Source organism: Mustela putorius, unplaced genomic scaffold (genome assembly GCF_011764305.1).
Source record: "Mustela putorius furo isolate JIRA1106 unplaced genomic scaffold, ASM1176430v1.1 tig00003853_pilon_pilon_pilon, whole genome shotgun sequence".
Taxonomy (NCBI): Eukaryota; Metazoa; Chordata; class Mammalia; order Carnivora; family Mustelidae; genus Mustela; species Mustela putorius.
The window spans coordinates 37745341-37768905 of NW_025422005.1; the positions used below are offsets into that span (position 1 = coordinate 37745341).

At 35.8% G+C, this 23565-nt stretch overlaps 1 protein-coding gene across 5 annotated transcripts in view; it reads right to left on the reverse strand.

The window, feature by feature from the left end:
* Positions 1-23565, reverse strand: part of SPATA6 (spermatogenesis associated 6) — a 137851-nt gene that overhangs the window by 88738 nt on the left and 25548 nt on the right. For 4 of the 5 annotated variants that reach the window (XM_045064486.1, XM_045064487.1, XM_045064488.1 and 1 more), the window contains 2 exons: positions 5826-5867; positions 4678-4802 (listed from right to left, as the gene is read on the reverse strand). In XM_045064486.1, the coding sequence (XP_044920421.1) occupies positions 4678-4802; positions 5826-5867 (167 nt within the window). Of the gene's footprint in view, positions 1-4677; positions 4803-5825; positions 5891-23565 lie in introns of all 5 variants that reach the window. The other variant, XM_045064490.1, reaches the window with a different exon arrangement.

The window sequence follows — 23565 nt, forward strand, 5'->3', positions numbered from 1 at the left end:
TCACACATGGCAGTTGGCTTAGCCCAAAGTGACTGATAAAGGAGTGAGAGCAAGGAGGAAGCCACAGTGCATTTAATGACCTGGTCTCCAGTCTAATACTGTCACTTCACCACGTTTTATCTGTTATAGTTACTAAGTATAGTCTGGAGAACTAGCTCTGCCTTTGGAAGAGAGAAGTAACAAATCATGTGTGGACATACTTTATAACTACCATAGCCTGGATTACAACTTATCACTTTACCCTTCCCCATACATATCACTGGTCACATAGCAAATACTCAGTGTTTTAGCTATTATTTTCACTGAGCTTTCAAAACTAGTATGTATCAGTTGGGGTTCTCCAGGAAAACAGAACATATATATAACTAACATGTAATATACTATATTAGTATATAGTATATATATGGGGGGAAGAGATTGATTCATTTTAAGGAATTGGTTCATGTGATTTTGAGAGTGGCAAGCCCAAAATCCATAGGGCAATCCACAAGCTGGCAAATCAGACAAAAGTTGTTATTGCAGTCTTGAGTGTGAAATTTGTAAGCAAGCTAGCAGGCTATAAACTCAGGAAGTATTTTTTTTAATTTTTTTAATTTCTTTTTTTATAGTTTTTTTTTTCAATTTATTTATTTTCAGAAAAGCAGTATTCATTATTTTTTCACCACACCCAGTGCTCCATGCAATCCGTGCCCTCTATAATACCCACCACCTGGTACCCCAACCTCCCACCCCCCCGCCACTTCTTTCTTTTTGTTTTTGAGATTTTACTTATTTATTTGACAGAGAGAGAAAGCATAGAAGAAGAGGGAGAGGGAGAAGCAGACTCCTTCCTGAGCAGGAAGCCCCACACAGGGCTCAATCCCAGGACCCTGGGATCATGACCTGAGCCAAAAGCTGATGCCCAACCGACTGAGCCACCCAGGTGCCCCTCAGGAAGTATTTCTACATAACAGTTTTGAGGCAGAATTCCTTATTGTTCAGGAAACCTCAGTTTTTGCTCTTTAGGCCTCAACTAATTGGGTGAGATCCACCTACATTGTCAATAGTAATCTCCTATACTTAAAGTCAACTGCTTGTAAATATTAATTACATCTACACAATACTTTCACAGTAACATCTAGACTAGCATTTGGCACCATAACCTAACCAAGTTGACACATAAAATTAATTAGACTCCATCTCAAGTGTCAGTTCCTCTATGAAGTCTGTAAGATGTGATTCATTCATTCAATTCAATCAAGTGGCATTTAAGTACCTACTTCATGCAAAGTACTGTGCTAAGAGTTAAGTTCAAAGATGAGAAAGCCACAGATGCTGTTTGTATGGAGTCCACAGCCTTAAGGGGGATTAACATCAGCGCTGTAATCATCTCCACAGCCATCAGCATGTCACTCATACTTCAGAGTGTTCTCCATGCCAGGTACTGCTATAACCATTTACGTTTCATTAATGTACCCAGCAGCCCTATGAGATCTTCATATGATAGTGCTTTGCTCAAGTTTAGTCAAGTAGTCTGCGAGAGTGCCAAGATTTAATCCCAGAAGAACCCCTTGCCACAGCAATGGGTTCAAGACTCAGACAGATGTCACAAGAATTCTGAGGAAGGGTGCACTGTCATCTGCCAGGACAATAAACTACTGATGGGAGTGTTTTATACATTTAAATAGAATAATTGATATGACGGGACTTTTATCTGCCATTTGGCTCTTCAGTTTACATGTGCCATATCTTTTGATTCTTCCATTCTTTCTAGGAATCTCACCTGTTGTCTACATGGCTTGGTGGTCATCCAATCTATGGCTTGGTGGTCATCCAATCTACCTATAAACGTTCCACTCTTCGTTGATCATCTGTATGTGGCTTGGGGAATACATTCAAAGATAGTCAGGTCTGTAATTTCTACTGAATTTCATTTTTTGCTGGGCACTCATGGTCTCGTGGCATGTACATTGTTTCAGAGTCAGCCAGGAATGGGTGGAGAGCTTATCTCAGCCTTTCTATTGCTCCCTTAATTCTGTGAACTTTTGGCAGATGGGCTGCTCCCTCTAGTTGGCTGTTCCCTCTAGTTGAAACTGCCATTGGCCTATCAAAGCTATGGCGTTTCTTCAACCACCTGCATCCAAATCCAGTGAAGACACACTGCCTGTCCTTACGATTCTGACACCAATTCCAATGTGTAGGTTTTCCAATAGCACCAAGCAATTCTCTGTGACACCAGGTAGGGGTCCTATAATTTAACTCAGTTCTGACACCAGCTACCTGGCAATAGCATTAGATCCCAGAGGTTAAGGAATCAGTCCCACCAGACTGTGCCTACCCCACTTCAGATGCAATCACAAGTCTGGGTTATTACCTGTGTTCCTGACAAATTGGGTATAATTTGAAGGTCCCCGTGACTGCCACCCCAGTTCAATTTACTGGCTAAAGAGGCTCACACAACTCAGGAAATTGTTTACTGTTTACCAATTTACTACAAAAGAATATGATAAAGGATACAGATGAACAGACAGATGGAAGAGATTCATGGAGCAAAGTATGTGGGAAGGGACATGGAGCAATGCCTTCCCCAGGGAAACCACTTTCCCAGGAGCTGCCTCCATGCGTCCAGCAACCTAAGAGCTCTCTAAACCCAGGCCCTTTGGTTTTTTATGGAGGCTTTATTACGTAGGCAAGATTGATTAAATCACTGGCCATTGGTATTTTAATGCAATCTCCAGCCTCAAGGGTCTTAAAGTCCTAACCCTTTAATACCAGGGTTGTTCCTCCTGGCAACCAGCCCCCATCCTTAGGTTACGGAGAAGCTTTCCAAAAGTCACCTCATTAACGTAACAAAAGACACCTTTACTGCTCCCCATCACTTAGGAAATGCAGAGGATTTGGGGAGCTCAAATTTTGAAGGGAGTCTCACCCTTCAAAATTGATTCTGACCTCTCTGGTAGCAGAGCTTCTGATTTTTCCGCCCAACCCCAGGATTGGTGAAGCTACAATTCTCATTGGCCTCACAGGGTATGGGAGCTGTCCCAGGCAAGAAGATCCATGCGGCCGCCATTTTTATCCAAAGCTTTAGCCATTATTTAAGCATAAACACTTTTTTTTTTTTAATATAGTTCCAGTTGGTTAACATACAGTACAATATTAGTTTCAGGTGTATAATGTAGTTATTGCCAGTTAGTTTCCGGTGTTCTGAGATTGTTTTTTGTGATAATTTTGTCCAGTTTTATACCTGTTTTTTTATGGAGAGAGGAATTACAACCTCTTCAAACCACCATTACCAGAAGTCTTAATTTATATATTTATGTGTGTGTGTGTATTTTTTGCCTTAGTAATCCAACACCTGAATGTATATAAAAGTAACCCAAAGAAAATGAAGAAGATACTTATTAATGGTCCATACTTCGATGTTTATATTGCCAATTTGGTATAATACAGCATTTTAAATTACTTTCAAAACACCATAATTTTAAAATCATATTTTTTTCATTGCAAGCTTCCATACATTTGCTGAAACACTCTTTGAAGATTTTTATAATAGAGAAGATGGCTAATAGACACTGATAATATCCCAAAGGAAGTATATTTTCATAGATTTGCTAGTTAGTCAACTTTAACACTGCTAGCAAGCTGAAATTCCTATTTCCCAGAACAGAGTATATCATAAACCTAGACCCAAGGGAAAAGTATTTAATTCACCATATTGGCTCATGGATCACCCCACTTTCCTTACTCATACAGCTTTAACATTTTATAAAGGTAGTAAAAAAATGTTTGTCCAAATTATTTCAACCTAGACATCTTTTGCTATTCTTCTTCTTTGAAATAGCAGGGTCTTCTTTCAGTTTCTCTAAGCAGAAGACATTTTCCGGGATAAATATATTTTTAAATCACCCAACGAAAGTTGAAAGGTGTTGGGGGAAAGGATGGTAGAGTTGGCTGTCACAGCACTGCTTTCACTTTTAGGCATATAAATGTATATTTCCATGACATGAACATACAACAATTAATCTATCCAAACTCTTACCAATGAGCATTTAAATCATTTTGATTTTTCACTATTATGAACAATGCTACCAATGAACATCCCTAGGAAGGCTCTTAGTATACCAGAGAGAATACATTTTCATGTTACATACCTATAAGGCAAGAGGCTATGAGAATCTTTGCCTTTACTAGATAATTCTGAATTGTGGTGGTTCCAACTTACATGGCATAGCAGCATGTAAGAGTTTTTCACACTTCTAATATTGTCAGATTTTATTAAATTTTACCAACCCTATGGCTATAAGAATGAAATCATCAGGTTGTTTTAGTTTGGATTTCCCTATATGCTAATGAAATTGAGCATCTTTTCAAATGTTTATTGGTCTTTCTTTTGCGAGAACAATAAAGAAGAAAGAAGAGACAGACTTGGAAAGTAGGGAGGTGGGAGGCAGAAAAAGAGGAGAAAAATCTTAAGGATATAAGGCAAATTAATGCTTGTCAATTTTGGATGAAAGATGCATGGGTTTTGTTCAGATTTCAGTATGTTTAAAATAACATCATAATTTCATAAAAAAATTATGTTTTGAACCAAGTTAAACTCTGAATTAGTTCTTCACATTTCAGGTATTAAAGCATATGTGGTGGTTTTTGACAATGATCCCACATCACAGATTGATTCAGAAAATTGTAAGCACTTACTCGAAGGCCAGAAATCCTCCTCATGGTAACCTGGCGGTTTGAATCATGGTGTCCAGAAATTTGGTTTGGACCCGGGAACATGAAATCTCGTGTATTTTCATCATATGTAGACAGTGTTTCACCCACTACAAGAAAGATACCCTATGATTCAAATTATAACAAAATATTCTATTTAGAAATAAAATCATCAAGTACAGTATTTATAGTGCCTGATGCCTTACTGAAATTTCTGCTTCAGGGCCTTATTTTTTTTCTATGAAATAAAAATTAAAAGAAAGTTATGTTAAATGGATTCCTTACTCAGAAATGTAGTACATATTACTACTTCTCCCTCCCCTTTTTATAGAAGGGAGATATTCATGTAAATTTTGTGAGTACCTATGTGTTCCAGAGGAAAAAAGTGCTTGTAAACATATCAAGTTGTTATAACATTTACAAATCTAAAATGTAATGATCAGCTCCATAAATTTTTTCTATCTTCCATTCTTTTCTAATTGCCCTTATAAGGCACTAGGTTACATGTTGGAAAAAAAATGAAGGTATTTTCTAGAATCTGTGGTTACACAAATTAGGTATATATGTAATAATCAAAATCTTTAAGGTTATTAAATTTCAGTAACACATAACTCTCCATTTTTCACACAGAATAATTATTTAAGATAGAATTCTCCTAAAAATCACAGAAGTAAATAACAGAAATCAAGCTATCCTCCATATCTCAATTTTAATTTTACCTACCCTGGAAATTTATAATATTTACTAAATAGTTAAGGTTTTATTCCACCCCCCCCATTCCCAGTAACACTCAACACACAAAAACAAAGATAATTACTTTATAAGCAAAAAAATATAGTTTAAGGAAAATCACAAAAACGCAAAGTCAGTTTTTATGAATGGCACAAAATATGCTAGGAGAATAGCATACAATTTCCCACTTCTCTTTATTATTATTTATTCAACTTAAAACAATATAGCCCAACACAATTTATGTCAATCTTTATGTATTTATGTATTTGTGCACAGTGGACCAATATAAGAAACTCAACATTGTTCTTAATTTGGGAAGAAGGGAAAAATATGTATTTTTTAAAAGCATTCTTTGACATGGGTTTGTATATCAATTACCTTATCAAAATATAATACAGTACCTGGTGGAACTAGTTGAATCAACTCAAACAATGCTGTATCATCTGAAAGTTTAAAGAAAAATTTCCTTAAACAAATTAACAATAAACAAAAATTAGTTACTTTATCATGAGAGTATCTAAAAGTCAAAGTAATTGCTGTTTATATATGCTTATATATGTTTATATGTTTATTTGTTTATATATATATTTATTTGTTTGTTTATGTATATATCTTAGCACATGTTTATGTTTATGTATGTTTATATCTTAGTATACTATGTATATTTTTTGGTTGCTTTGTCTCTTAGGGCTTTATTAATCAATAGTAGAGATTATCCCTTTGATCTCTCTGGGCTTTTTTTCTGATTTTTTTTTCTTTTAATACTATCTTTTTAGAGCAGTTTCAGGTTTACAACAAAATTGAGAGGAAAATACAGAGATTTCCCACATATCCCTGTCCCCACAAAGGCAGACCCTCCCCACCATCAACAGCACTCACAGGAATGGCACATTTTTTTTTAATAAGGATAAGCCACCATAGGCACATCATAGTCACCCAAAGTCCATGGCTTACCTTGGGGCTCACTCTCTGGGTTTAGACAAATAAATGCATAATGACATATTCCACCATTACAGTATCATTCATAGTATTTTCACTTTCCTGGCTTTCCTCTATGCTTTGCCTGGTCATCTCTCTCCTCCACTCCAATTTGCTCCCACGAGCAGCCACTGATATTCTTACTGTTCCCATAGCTTTGCCTTTTCTGGAATGTCATATTATAATCACACAGTATTCAGGTTTTTCACATTGGCTTCTTTCACTCAATAACATGCATTTAAGTGTCCTTCATGTTGTTCATGGCTTGATAGTTCATTTCTTATAAGTGCTGAATAATACTCATTGTCTGGATGTACCACATTTTATTAATCCATTCACCTTCTATGGGCATCTTGGTTGCTTCCAAGTTTTGGTAGTTAAAACTGCTGCTCTAAACACCCTTGTTCAGGTTTTTATGTGGACGTAAGTTTTTAACTCCTTTGGGTAAATACCAAAAGGGTAGTTGCTGGTTTAAATGTTAAGAATATGTTTAGTTTTGTAATAAGTCACCAGAGAGTCTCCAAATTGCTGTTCCATTATGAATTCCTACCCACAATATATAAGAATATAAAAGAAGAATTCTTGTTGTTCAATATCCTCATCAACATTTGGTGCTGTCAGTATTTTGGATTTTGACCATTCTAGTAATGTGGTGTTATCTCGTTTTAATTTGGATTTCCCCAGAGACATATGGTATGGAGCATCTTTTCATATGCTTTATTTGCCATCTTCTTCTTTGATGAAGTATCTTTTAAGGTCTTTGGCCCATTTTTAAAAATAATGTTGCTTGTTATTTTATTATTGAGTTTTAAAAGTTCTTTGTATATTTTGGATAAATGTCCTTTATCAACATTTTATAAACATTTTCTCCTAATTTGTGGTTTATCTTTTAATTCTCTTCATATTGTCTTTCTCTGAGTAGAAATTTTTAATTTAAATGAAATCCAGCATATCGATTATTTCTTTCATGGATGTTATCTTTGGAGTTGCCCCTAAAAGGGCATTGTTGTACTCAAGGTCATCTAGGTTTCTTCCTATGTTATCTTCTAACAGTTTTATGGTTTTGCATTTACAATTAGGTCTATGATCCATTTTGAGTTAATTTTTGTTAAGGGTATTTTGTCTGTATCTGGATTCCTTTTATCTCATTTGGATGCCTAAGTGTTGTAGCAACAAAAACTATCTTTGTTCCTCTGTATTGCCTTTGCTCTTTTATCAAAGTCAGTTGATTATATTTTGGAGGGGGTCTATTTCTGGGCTCTCTATATATCTTTATGAATATAAATTATGTCTTATTTCTTAAGCAGTGCTGTGAGGAAAACAGGATATATTATATACCTCCTTGTATTTTTAATACACCTGAAGTATTTTATAATACATTTATAAAAATAAGAATAAAAGATGAAGATGAACTGTGTCTCGTCTCCCCTTCCAGGACCCATGAAAAAGGCATCATCTCTTTCTTTAAATTCTGCCATTATCATCCAAGGAAAGTCTCAATCGTTTGACCCAATACCAGTGTGTCCTATTTATGAAGACATATTAAATAGTTTCTATAGGTTATAATTTGGAATAAGTAAAAAAAATAAAAAACCTGATATGGCTCTTTTCCTCAAGAACTTTACATTGCATTGAAAATATAAACATTAAAGGAAATAAACACACAAATAAATTATAACTACAAGCCACATGTACAATGAAGGCACTACAGGTAATGCTATAAAAGACTATACTAAAAGTTCAAAAGCTTTAAGCAGAACATAGCAGGGTAATCTGAGAGATCAGGTGTTTGAAAAATAACCCTTTTGCAAAAATCAACTTAAAAAGGTAAACAATGAAAGCACGAGAGACATAAAAAGGTAGTAAAAACACAATGTCTGAAACTCAATAGAAGAAGGAAACAGAGAAATAATTTGAGGCATTTGAGGCTGCTTTTCTTTTTAGATATCTGACAGTCCCGATAGAGGTAGCTTAGAGACTGAGAAGCTGAACATAGCTTTTGATAAATTCATGAAGTAAAGGATGAAAAATTGGAGTATCGTGCCCTTCATGCCCTTGGAAAGAGGCAGGAGGGGAGGTATGCTGGTAAGAGATGATGGCCTAACAAACTGGCTAGGCTGTAAGATTAGATCTTGAAAAGATAAACTACAAGGGTAAAGAGTAAACCAAAAATAGATAGCCAACACTATATACTGAATGCTTATATTCTCCCCAAAATTAATATACTGAAATCCTAGTCCTCAATGTGCTTTTAGAGTTGAGGCCTTTGAGAGGTAGGGCAAATCCTTATAATGAGATTTTAAAAAGAAACCCCAGAGAGCTTCCTTTCTAATTCTGTCAAATGAGGATACAGAGAGAAGACGGCTATCTACAAATAGAGAGGGAACTCTCACCAAACACCAGTCACCTTGATCTGAGACTTCCCAGCCTCCAGAACTGTAAGAAAAAAACTTTTATAGTTTATAAGGCACCTAGTCTATGGTATTTTACTATAGCAACCCAAATGAACCAGGACAGCCAACTAGGAACTAAGGGCTAAATTTGAATTATCCCAAATCCTGTCCAAATAAAGGTGGTCCAGAATTGTTAATGCCCCCTAGATATCTGCCAAATCCCAATCATAAATCTTTTCTAAAAGAAAATACTATCATCTAAGCTTTTAAATTATTGCAAAAATGTTTACATTTGAAGTCTGACAATCAATGAAAACTGACCAAGTATACAGGAAAAATGAAAACTGGGATAGAAAATAAGAAAAGTAACAGACAACAAAAACAGGTCAACAAGAGATCCAGAAAAATTAGCTATCAGACTGGGTCTTAAAATATGCTTAATGCATTTAATAAAATAAAATGCAAGGTTGAGAATGTTAGTTGAGAACTAGAAACTATTATAAAGAACCACGGGGACATTTTTAAACTGAAAAATACAAAAAGAACAAAAAAACCCATAACAGGTATATTTATCAGATTATAAATGACCCTGGAGAGCTCAACAGAATTAGAAGACACAAGTACCTTGAGTAAAACACAGAAAGCGAAAAGGATAGGGAACATAAAAAAAGGGGAAAAATGGATACAGTAAGAGGTCTGACAATGTGTAACTGGATTTGTAAAAGGAAAGAAGAGAAAGGGACAAAAGCAATATTTGAAAGGTTAATGCCGGAGAATTTATTTTAAGAAAGATATCAAGATACAAACACTGAGTGGAATATATTTTAAAATATACATACACATACATAAACAAATATATGCAGAGTTGGGCACATCAAAGTAAAACTACAGGAAAAAAAGACGTAAGAGAATATTAAAAGTAGCCAGTGGACAATGACAGAATACCTTTAACAAAATAACAATAAAATTGACAGATGATTTTTCAACAAAAACTTAGGGAATGAAATCAGTATGTTCTAAGAGCTAGGAGGCAATAATTCCAAGTTCAGCAAAACTACCCTTCAAAAATTAAGAAAAAATAAAGACATTTCAAATTAAAAAAAAAAAAAAAAGATAACCCATCACCAAAAGACCACCGAGAAAGGAACTGTGAAAGAATTTTCTTCAGAAAAAAAGCATTAAACTGAGAAAGAAGCTCAAAAACAAAGGAAATAAAGAACAACCAAAAAGGTAAAATACAGTGGTAAAGTGAAAAGATGATGCTGATATAACGATAACAATAATATTTTGTGTAGTTTAACTGCATACTAATCTAAAATGCAGGACAGAAAAAACACATAAAATCTAGAAGGGACATAAATGAAGTCAAGGAGCTTTAAGCTTCTCCACTCCTAGAAAAGGTAAATATAAAAATATATATATTAGGGTTTGATAAGTAAAGCATGCATTGTTCAATCTCTATGGTAACCACTGAAAAAAACAAAATAGTAAAGAACATGTACTTCCAAATTAATGAAAGAGTAGAAATAAAAGAGCAGAAAATAGAAGAAAAAAAGAAGAACAATAAAAATCAATAATCAGAACAAATAAAAAGTAAATATTATGGTAGATTTAAACCAAAATATATCAGTAAATACATTTTTTATGTAAACTTTTTATTTTGAGATGAAGATTCACATGCAGTAAGAAGCAAGACAGAAATAATACTACATATACTTTTTACCCATTCTCCCCCAATGCAAAAATACACGATGGTCCCCTCTTATTTGTGGGGGATATATTCCAAGATCCCCAGTGGGTGCCTGTAATCATGGACAGCCCTGATCCCTATATTTACTATGTTTTTTCCTGTATATACATACCTTTAATAAAGTTTAATTTATAAATTAGGTATAGTAAGAGATTAACAATAAGTAATAATAAAATAGAAAAATTATAACAAATACTATAATTATGTGAAAGTGATCTTTCTCCCTCTCTCAAAATATCTTATTGTACTGTATTCACCATTCTTCTTGTGATGATGTGAGATGATAAAATAACTATGATAAGATGAAGTGAGGTGAATGATTGTTAGGGTATTACTGAAGTGAGGTGAATGATAGTGTTAGGTTACTATTGACCTTCTGACAATAACAGGTCAGATGGAGGATCATGTGCTACTGGACTGTAGGTAACTGAAACCATGGAAAGCAAAACCCAACATAAGGGGGGACTACTATAGTAAAATATATCACAACCACAGTGACACTGATACAATCCACTGTTTTTTTTAGATATCTCCAGTTTTATTTGTATTCATTTCTGTGTGAGTGTGTGCCTATATTTAGGTCTATATACTTCTGTTGGATCTGTAGGTTTGTGTTCACCACCACAGTCAAGATACAGAAGGGCTGCATCACATCTGTAATCACACCCACCTTCCTCCCCAAACCCATCCCTAACCCCTGATAACTAATGGCCTGTTTCCAGTTTCTATAATTATATCACACATTGTAAGAAAAAGTCTAAATCAGCCAATTAAAAGACAGATTGAATTTTTATTTTTATTTAAAATTTTTTTCAGATTGTATTTTTAAAGAAAGAAAACTATTTTCAAATCTGCTTGCAAGACACACACATAAAATACAAGGACATATAAAGATAGAAAACAAAAATACAAATAAAGGCATAATATATAAAAAATAACTACAAAGACATAATATATAATATATAAAGTAAAACAAAACAAAATAAACAAAAAAACCCTTCTGGCTTGGCTGCGCTAGAAAAGAGAGAAATCGTCCAAGAAAAGGATCAAAATAATAAAAGATTCAATTCATTAGCTGATGAATACATAGTAACACTGGTCAAGAGAAAAGAGAGAAGACACAAATTACTAATATCAGGAATTAAAAGAGATAGAGATATTCAAAAATTCTAATAAGACATTATGAATACATCCATGCTACTGAATGTATTGAAGGTACCTGATCTGAATCATAATTCAAACAAAAATGACTGAACAATTATAATACAATTGGCGAAATGTTAACTGAGTGGATATTTGATGATGGTAAGAAACTGGTATTTTTTGGTGTGAGGTAAAGTTGTTCCTTTATTTTAGATACCCATATCTGATCCAATCTTGACGTTTACTTCAAAATGATCTTCCTTATTAAAAAAAAAACAAACAAGTTTCTACCAAAAGAAAACTTAAAACTTCTATATAGAAAAATGAAATGGTTTTTAATATATGTACACATGCATATACACATATGTATATGGGCAAATACACATACACACACACACACACACATATATATATATATATGTAGAGATACACACAATTTGTTAGTTAAAACCTAACAACAGCAACAACAACGGCGACAACAAAACACTAAGTCAGTGACTTCACTGGTGAATTCTTTCAAACTTCTAAGTTAGAAAATATGCCAATTATGTACACACTCTTTTTTTTTTAAAGATTTTATTTATTTATTTGACAGACAGAGATCACAAGTAGGCAGAGAGGCAGGCAGAGAGAGAGACGGGGAAACAGGCTCCCTACCCAACAGACAGCCTGATGTGGGGCTCGATCCCAGGACCCTGGGATCACGACCCGAGCCAAAGGCAGAGGCTTTAACCCACTGAGCCACCCAGGTGCCCCTATACACACTCTTTCAAGGGCCATAAAAGAAAGAACACTTCTCAACTTGTCTTATAAGCTCAGGAAAACCTTGATACCAAAACATGGCAAGAAGCTCAAAAACAAACAAACAAACAAACAAACAGGCTATCTATCCAAAACCTACATTTTAGATATTGGTATTTATAGATAAAGTCATATGATGTCTGAGATTTACTTCAAAATAATCTAAAAAAAAAAAGTGATGATCTAAAAAAGGGTATAGGGGCATGTGGGTGGATCAGTCACTTAAGCATCTACCTTCAGTTCAGGTCATGATGCCAGGGTCCTGGGATCGAGCCCCATATCAGGCTCCCTGCTCAATGGAGAGTCTGCTGCTCCCTCTCTCTCTGTCCTCCCTCAACTCATGCTCTCTCTCTCTCTCTCTTACTCACTCTTTATCTTAAATAAACAAAATCTTTAAAAAAAAAAAGCAATTTAAAAAAGTGATTTACTTCAAAATATTCTAAAAGAAGGGGGGAGATAGATATAAAACATTAGCCATGAGTTGATAACTACTGAACTGAGTGATAAGTCAGGGGTGTCTATTTTTCTCTTTTGTTTACTTTTGTATATTTATTAAATTTTCTCTTAATAAAAAGGTTTTTTAAAGTATTTTTGATTAAAGAAAGTTGTGTGTGTGCTCTAAAAGCATCGCCATGAAAACTCCCATTATACTGTTTTGTTAAAGTTCTCTTCTGCCTTTTCCACTAAATCTGAAGAAATTATACAATGGAATACTGTTCATCCATAAAAAAGAAGAAATCCTACCATTTGGAATGACACGGATAGATGTTGAAAACATTACGCAAAATGAAATATGTCAGACAGAGAAAGACAAATACTCTATGATCTCATTTCTATACGGAATTAGAAACAAAAAGAAAAAAACCCCACCAAACTCTAAAAAGAGATCATATTTGTGGTTACCAGAGGCAGGTGGTGGGGGAAGGATAAATGGAAGAAGGTGGTCAAGTTATAAATATAAGTAAGTACTGGGGATGTGATGTACAAATGATGACTGCCATTACCACTGCTGTATGACATACAGGAATACTGTTGAGAGAGTCAATCCTAAGAGTTCTCATCACAAGAGAAATTTTCTGTCCTTTTCTTTGTATTGTATCTATATAATGGATGCTAACTAAACCTCTCATGGTAGGGGGGCCTGAGTGGTGCATTCTGTTAAGCAGCTGACTCTTGGTTTCAATTAGGTCATGATCTCAGGGTCATGGGATCCAGCCCCCCATTGGTTCTGCACTAAGCACAGAGTCTGCTTAAGATCCTCTCTCCCCTCTGTCTCTGCCCTTCCCAACCACACACTCAGCTCAGTGCACACTCAGGTGTGCGCACTCCCTCTCTAAAATAAATAAAACAAATAAAATAAGCCCAACATAGTAATCGTTTCACATTATACATAAGCCAAACCATCATGTTGTACACCTTAAACTGATACAATGATGTATGCCAATTATTTCCCAATAAAACTGGGGGGAAAAAAGTTTTTACAGGAGGACTCTTACCAAGAAATTAGTCATCTCCTTTTAGTCTTTATCATCTGATTTTGTCAACCATTCATCTTCTTTCTTATTACAATTTCTAAACCTCTGGTCCCTATCACTTTTCACTGAAGACGATTGGAAATCGTCCCTTCAAACACAGGACTTTGTCATAATTTTGAGTAATATCAACTTCCATGTGACTGCCTCATACAACAGCTCTAATCTCCTCCAATCCAGTACATAATCCACTTATGCAAATATTCTGCTTATTTATTTATATGTCTCATTCTTCTTTTACTAAAATGGGCCTATATTTGATTTATTTCTGAATCCCCTATATTCTCTCGGAGTTACGGAGTCTGCATAGGCAATCAAAAAGCTGGAAAAAAATTCCAGTTCTTATGATAGGTCAGTGGATAAGCAACTTTTGTGTAAGAGAACTTTACTATAATCCCTTGAATCACATTGCACATTCTATGACTACACCATGCTGTTTTTCATCCCTTTTCCAATAGGCGGAAAAACAGAAAAGGATTAATGCTAAACGTGGTGCTAAAATAAGAGCTAGGCTTTTAAGAAACTTGATCTATTGTACTCAAAATAATTCTAATTCTTGACCACCAAGAAAAGTCCTGTCTTCTAGAAAATAAAATGAATTTTGTTAGAATCAAACACATTTAACAAGACTGGGATAAGCTGTCTTAATTTTCTATACATACCAACACTGTATTTTCCTGAGGTCACTTATTCTGCAACCTCAACTACTTGAAAAACATGATTACAAACCAGAAAATATACCTTTAAAAAAAGGATAAGGGTAGTCAAAATAACAGTAGTATTTACTACCATCTAGAGAATATCTTGTTTGCCAGAACTAAGTTTCTATGAGCTTCACACTAGTCCTCAAAACAACCTTAAGAAGTCAGTGCTCCCCTTCAGATAAGACACAGAGCCTAAAGGTTAAGGTTTCCAAAGATCCTAAATTCCTGAGCTGAGATTTTATCTTGGCTCTAATGGTCTTCAAAGTCTGTACTGTTTTCCTTTACAGCCTACTGGAACTAAAAAGTGAGACTTACAATACAAATGTTAGATGAGGAAACTGTATTTTGAATGAGGAGTAAAATAAAGAATCAGACAGTAGCTAGATGGGGGTGAGTATGAAGGCAGGGAATATATTTTCTTAAGATGGGAATATACAGCATGTTTATATGGGGTGAGCGTTCACAAAAAGAGAGAAGTTGAAGATACAGGAGGAATTAAAAATATTTAATGACTGAGGGGTGCTTGGTGGCACAGTCAGTTAAGCGTTGACTTTTGGTTCTGACTCAGGTTGTGCTCTCAGGGTTGTGAGACTGAGCACTGCCTTGGGCTCTGCAATCAGTATGGAGTCAGCTTGAGTTTCTCTCACTCTGTCTGCCCGCAGCCCTGCTCGCATGCATGTGCTCTCTCTCTTTCTCTCAGATAAATAAATCTGTTTAAAAAAAGAATCTAGTGACCAAGACACTAGAGATGGCATAAGGAGACAGGTAAGGGGACAAGCAGATAGAAAAACACTGAGCAGAAAAACTCTAATACCAGGAGAAATAAGATAAAAATGACTAATAATGTAGGTGACTTAGGACAAGGAAGGTAGATCACTACTATAACCTCAATTTTGGTTGGCAATGTAGGAAGTAGGGTCATCTGTTCATCTTAAGAATGTTGAAGTTTAAATGCTTGGAGTATCCTATAAGAGAAATTAGACAAGAAATTCTCCAAGAAGTAAAAAGACTAAAAGGTAGCACTGAGAAGCAACTTATGTTGGTACCAATCTGAAGGTCATGAGGGTCAATCAGCAACACCAAACTCAGCTAGAATAAAAGCCAGGAAGGCAAATGTTAGCTATGACCCTTCATGAAGAATCTCCTGTATGTCAGCCTCGATGTAATATCTGGCTTAATGAAATATATAAGGTAAAATATGATACAGAAAGTTTCAAATGTTGTAGCCAACACAGAGAGAACATACCTTTTTTAGCACCCATGCCATGTTTTTATTTGATCTCTATCCTAGATGCCCAGGGAAAAAATATCAGTAAATTCTAAGTAGTAGTATTATAGGCCATGTGCTCAAATTTCAATACAAATTAACAATATTTTTTAAAGATATTTAAATGAATCATGAATAAATATTTTAAATAGAACAAAAGACATCAGACTCGATATGAAAGTTCAGCAAAATGATTGGAAATGAGATAAATATTTTTTGGTCACCTCCCTGTATATCAGACACACACACACACACACACACGTGTGCGCACACACAAAAGGAAGGAAAAAAAGAAAAGAAAATTGGGTAAAAGCTTTATTCCCAAAAGCCACAGAATATATAACAGTCAAAATAAACACAAGATCTATATGGCAAGTACACACACATATACATACATACACAGGTGCGTGTGTGCACACATATATCCCCCCAAAACCTTAGTAATAGACAGAAGGAAAACAAATTTAAGTAAGTCAATAAACATTGCATATCTAAATGGGAAGAATGAATAATGTAAAAATGCCACTTGTCCCAAAGTACAATTAAAATTAAAATTCAAAGAGATTTATCTTAGACCCTGAAACATGATTCTAAGTACATCCACAAAACTAACATGTAGGAATATGAATATGTGTATATCAAATTAAAATATGGATTACAGGGGCGCCTGGGTGGCTCAGTCATTAAATGTCTGCCTTTGGCTCAGGTCATGATCTTGGCTCTAATGGTCTTCAAAGTCTGTACTGTTTTCCTTTACAGCCTACTGGAACTAAAAAGTGAGACTTACAATACAAATGTTAGATGAGGAAACTGTATTTTGAATGAGGAGTAAAATAAAGAATCAGACAGTAGCTAGATGGGGGTGAGTATGAAGGCAGGGAATATATTTTCTTAAGATGGGAATATCAGGGTCCTGGGATCGAGTCCCGCATCAGGCTCCCTGCTCAGGGGGAAGAAGGCTTCTCCCTCTCCCTCTGCCTGCCATTCTGCCTGCTTGTGCTCTCTGTCTCACTGTCAAGTAAATAAATAAAATCTTTAAAAAAAATATGATCACAGAAAGCTCTAATAATTAACCACACAGTATCAGCCAAATAATATACACTTAGAATAAACAGACATAATGGAGGAAAAAAGAAATGGGAGAGTACACAGAGACAGGATGAAGGTAGAAAGGATATTAATGGAGAACAGATTTTTGCTTCTGACAATGGCAATTTATACAAAGCAGACCAATCATCCTACTAAGAAGATTTTTTAAAAATCTGGTCAAACTATTTTTAAAAATCTGCTTGAAAGCACAGAGAAGCAAATAAGGCTGTGAAGAATTACAGTGCCAAAATCCTGGAGAAGAAGAAAAATCCAGGAGGATGAACCAGATATTGGAGTTTTTTTCTCTCTAAGGGCATCTGTTAATTCCACATGAAGAACTTGATAAATTCAGCTGAGATTTTGATGGTCTTGCAGACCTAGAAGCAAAATATGACTGTAGAGCTTACCAACAAGGAGAGGTTTTCATACATTTTTTATACTTAAGCTCCTGAAAGGGCCCAGGAACAAAGATGAACTGGAAATAACCTGGTTTTGACAAGGACTGAAACCTGGCTTCAAATGACCTTAATTAGTGACATCAGACTGACATGATCAAGGATTGCCAGTTACTTGTCGCCTAGAACAGGCAAATAAAAGCAAAGAAAAGTTATCTGGAGAAAGATAGCATGATGCCATGCCCCCATTTTTTTCTACAATTTTTCACATACAATGTCCAATACACCAAACAACTAGGAATAGTTATAGTTATTTTTGGGAAACTGTTAAGCATTATTAACTAAACTAATTATATACCTAATCTATGACCCAAAAATTCTACTCCTAAGACTACACCAAGAGAATGAATATATATGGTTACCAAAATATTTATAAAAATACCCATAGTAGCTTTATTCATCAAAATCCAAGACTAAAAATAATCCTGATAGAAAAATGAATAAATTATAGTATAGTCATACAGTGGAATACCAAAGGGAAATAAAAAAGAATGGTTTACTGAGACAAACAACACAGATGATTCACACAGATATGAGCCATATCAAAGAAATATATTCTATGATTTAATTTATATGAAGGTCAAGAATAGACAAAAATAATCAATGTTGATAAAAGTCAGAATAGTGATTATTTTGAGGGGAGCACTGACTGGTAGAGGCACACAGAAACCTTTTTCGGCAATGGAAACACTAAGTCTTGGTGAATGGTCATTACTGATATACACAGATGTCACTAATCACTGATGAGTACACAGGGTTAAAATTAGTACATTAGACACAACACAAAAAAATAGATAAGATAATTTTCAAAAATTATAAACCTGGAGGACTCAAACTACCAGATATCAAAACTGAAACTACAGTAATTAAGAAAGCATAGTATATACGCAAGAATGGACAAACAGACCCATGAAACAGGGCAGAGACTCTAGAAAAAAAATTGCATATATGGAGGCACTTAATTTATGATAAAGTAACATTATAGAGTGATGAGAATAAGAAAAGTTTTTTCGCCAAATAGCATTTTACACACACATATATAAAATAAAAATGAAATTTTATCCCTACTTCAAACCATAGATAAAAATGAAATCCAGGTAAAGTATAAATATAAATGTAAAAAGTAAAGGTATAAGGTTTTTAGATTAGAAGACAGAAGATAGAAGAGCATCTTCATAACATAGGGTAGGCCACAGAGTAGAATGCAAGCCACAGAGTAGAAGATACTGCATCACAGGTAACTAACAGAGGATTTGTAACTAGAAAATATAGAACATTCCTACAAATTAATAAGAAAACCTGATACAGAAATGAACAAAACACTTCACACATATTATAAAAAGGTATCCAGAAAGATTGGTAAATAAATGAAGAATTCTTAAACATGGGGTGCCTGGCTGGCTCAGAGGGTTAAAGCCTCTGCCTTCGGCTCGGGTCATGATCCCAGGGTCCTTGGATGGAGCCCTGCACGTCCAGCCTTCTGCTCAGCGGGGAGCCTGTTTCCTCCTCTCTCTCTCTCTGCCTGCCTCTGCCTACTCATGATCTCTTTCTGTCAAATAAATAAATAAAATCTTAAAAAAAAAGAATTCTTTTTTTTTTTAAGATTTTATTTATTAATTTGACAGAGAGAAATCACAAGTAGACGGAGAGGCAGCCAGAGAGAGAGAGAGAGGGAAGCAGGCTCTCCGCTGAGCAGAGCGCCCGATGCGGGACTCGATCCCAGGACTCTGAGATCATGACCTGAGCCGAAGGCAGCGGCTTAACCCACTGAGCCACCCAGGCGCCCAAAAAAAAGAATTCTTAAACATGACCAAAAAAAAAAAAAAAAGCACTAAGCATAAAAAAAAATTAATAACTCAAACTACATTATTAAATTAGGCTATCTTAAAAGTAATTTGTGCATCAAAAGAACAACTAATAGATAAAAAATGCAAGCCACAGAGTAGAAGATACTGCATTACAGGAAACTAACAGAGGATTTGTAACTAGAAAATATAGAACATTCCTACAAATTAATAAGAAAATCTGATACAGAAATGAATAAAACACTTCACATATATTATAAAAAGGTGTCCAGAAAGATTGGTAAATAAATAAAGAATTGGTCTACCTGATTTGTCTTCAGATAAATGCCCAATAAAACCATTATTCACCCATTATAATAACTAAAATGAAATAGTCCAGCAATGCCAGGAGTTGGGAAAGACATGGAGAACTACTTTCATCCATGGCAGAGTGTATACTGGTAGAACAACACTGAAACTGTTTGGCAATGTCTGCTCATGTTGACCCTAAGACACTACAATTCTACTTCTATGTATACACCAAATAGAAATGCATGCTCATGAGCACCAAGTCATGTAATCAGAAATGCTCACAGCAACATTATTCAAAATAGCAGGGCACCTGGGTGGCTCAGTGGGTTAAGCCTCTGCCTTCCACTTGGGTCATGATCTCAGGGTCCTGGGATAGAGCCCCCCATCGGGCTCTCCGCTTGATCGGGAGCCTGATTTCCCCTCTCTCTCTGCCTGCCTCTATGCCTACTTGTGATCTCTCTCTCTGTCAAATAAGTAAATAAAATCTTTTAAAATATTAGCAAAAACTAGTAACCTAAATGCCCATCAATGTCCACAAAGAACAGAATAAATAAATTGGAGTAGAGTCATGTAATAAAATATTATACAGCAGTAAAGATGAATGGATTAGTTACAACACCACAGATAAATTTCTCAAGCAAAATGCTGAGCAACAAAGTCAGGCACAAAAGAATTCACACAGTATGACTCCATTTATTTAGTGTTCCAAAATACACAAAGCTAAATTATATTAGACATTAAAATGGAAATTCTTTTGTGAAATAGAGAGGAAATAGCGATTAAGGGTGATATAAGTTCTAGCAATGCTCTATTTCTTCTGATTACACAGGTATACACACTGTAATGCAATTTCCTTTTTTTTTTTCTTTAAGATGTTATTTACTTACTTTTTAGAGAGACCATAAGCAGGGGGAGTGGCAGACAGAGCAGGCAGAGGGAGAAGCAGGCTCCCCACTGAGCAAGGAGGCCAACATGGGACTTGATCTGAGGACCCTGGGATCATGATCTGCGCTGAAGGCAGATGGTTAATCAACTGAGCCACCCAGGCATCCCTCACACTGCAATATTTCAAAGAACTATAAATAGATGCTTGAGTTAAACATGGTAGGTTAAACATACACATTAGCTATGTTCCCTTCTGAACCCTCAATAAAAAAACAAAAGATCAAACAAACACACACACACACACACACACACACACACACACACACACACACTCCTCTCTCTCTCTTTCTCTCTCTCTCAATGGCAAAACCTGAGAGGAAACAATTTGAACAGAAGTGGTAACTGAGTTAACAGGAGAAAGGATCTTAAGCCAATAGACAGGAAATCTTAGAAGCAATCCATGTTATACTCAGGAATTCCTAACAGATTTAGTAATAACAGATTTAGTAATTGGTGGTGCCAGGTACCTCTGGAAATGACAGAATCAATGGGGCTAAAAGCCAGAGCAGCTGAAAGTTTAAGAAGCAGTCAAAAACCCAGATCCTTCCTTCAGTGTACACTGCTAGGAAACTGTCTTTCCTCATATCCAAGCAGGTAAGTTTGGAAGTTTATTTTTTGGAGAGGGTGGGACAGGGAGAAAAGGGTGGAAGGGAGGGAGGGAAGATGAGGCAAGAGGGAAGATTAGTCATCCTTGTCCTGCTCATTGTTGTCCTTGGAATGGAAACAGCAGATATCATTGATAGCAGGGGTACTATCTAAAAACAGGTAGATGAAGAGTCTGGGCTACATATTGATACTTTACCACAGCTGGTTCTTCCACAAGGTTCTAAAATCAGTAGTAGCCAAGTTTATAGCCTCTAGGAGAAAGATATAACTTATTTTTCTACTGAACATGACCAGCTAAAGAGAAAAGACATAAAAAGATGCCGAATCCTAAGTTTTCCAATAAGATGACCCAGAGAAATTATCTTAACTTGAAAGTCCATACTGACAATCTCCATCGAGGAGGAACCCCAACAGATTCAGTAATTAGTAGTGCCAGGCATCTTTGGCATATAATTTCTAAAAGCATACTAGTCTTCTGCTCTTCAAATATGAACAGATGGCCAATAATTTGATGACATCCTCTAATATGAAAGGCAGAAACAAAAACACAAAGCAGAAAATAAAAGCAGAAGCACCAGAGTTTGTTTTCCCAAATCCCCTCATAAAAACAGACGCAGCAATTACATAGCAAAACCATAAACCTATGGACAACATTTATAAAAAAGTAAGGTGGGACGCCTGGGTGGCTCAGTTGGTTAAGCAGCTGCCTTCGGCTCAGGTCATGATCCCAGCGTCCTGGGATCGAGTCCCATATCGGGCTCCTTGCTCTGCAGGGAGCCTGCTTCTCCGTCTGACTCTGCCTTCCACTCTGTCTGCCTGTGCTCGCTCCCGCTCGCTCTCTCTGACAAATAAATAAAATCTTAAAAAAAAAAAAAAAAAAAGTAAGGTGATAAGATATCTCTACAAACCACTCACAGTCACAAAACCCATGGACATCACCATCTATCTATTCAGGGAAGCAGAAGGAAGTAAGGGGCAATCTAAAGGACCTGGGAAGAGATCCCCAAAATAGCCAGCAGGTGCTCACTGGGAAGCACAGGTCAATTTGAGAAAAATAGCTGAAACTGGGCAAATGCTAGCCCATTCTAGTAGTTGGTGAATTCAAAAGGTTTAAGGTAAGTCCCAAAGACGGTAGTCTGGCAACCTGTAAGAACTATAGAAACTGACCACCCAGAGTTCAGAGCCCAAGAAACCAGAAAGCTAGGACAGAGCCCAAGAAACTAGAAGAAACTTAAGAGAAGAGAATACAAATTAAACAGGTATCCAGACTGGCAATGAAGAAGTCAAACTCTCTCTCTTCGCAGATGACATCATTCTTCATATGGAAAACCCAAAAGACTCCACCCCCAAACTACTAAAACTCATACAGCAATTCAGTAACGTGGTAGGATACAAAGTCAATGTACAGAAATCAGTGGCTTTCTTATACACTAACAATGAAAATACAGAAAGGAAAATTAGAGAATCGATTCCATTTACTATAGCACCAAGAACCATAAGATACCTGGGAATAAACCTAACCAAAGAGGTAAAGGATCTGTACTCGAGGAACTATAGAACACTCATGAAAGAAACTGAAGAAGATACAAAAGGATGGAAGACCATTCCATGCTCTTGGATCAGAAGAATAAACATTGTTAAAACGTCTATACTGCCTAGAGCAATCTATACTTTTAATGCCATTCCAATCAAAATTCCACCAGTATTTTTCAAAGAGCTGGAGCAAATAATCCTAAAATTTGTATGGAATCAGAAGAGACCCCGAATTTCTAAGGAAATGTTGAAAAGCAAAAATAAAGCTGGCGGCACCACGTTACCTGATTTCAAGCTTCACTACAAAGCTGTGATCACCAAGACAGCATGGTACTGGCATAAAAACAGACACATAGACCAGTGGAACAGAGTAGAGAGACCAGATATGGACGCTCAACTCTATGGTCAAATAATCTTCGACAAAACAGGAAAAAATATACAGTGGAAAAAAGACAGTCTCTTCAATAAATGGTGCTGGGAAAACTGGGCAGCTATATGTAGAAGAATGAAACTCGAGCATTCTCTTACACCGTACACAAAGATAAACTCTAAATGGATAAAAGACCTCAATGTGAGACAGGAATCCATCAGAATCCTAGAGAAGAACATAGGCAGTAACCTCTTCGATATCAGCCACAGCAACTTCTTTCAAGATATGTCTCCAAAGGCAAAGGAAACCAAAGCAAAAATGAACTTTTGGGACTGCATCAAGATCAAAAGCTTCTGCACAGCAAAGGAAACAGTCAACAGAACAAAGAGGCAACCCACGGAATGGGAGAAGATATTTGCAAATGACAGTACAGACAAAAGGCTGATATCCAGGATCTATAAAGAACTTCTCAAACTCAA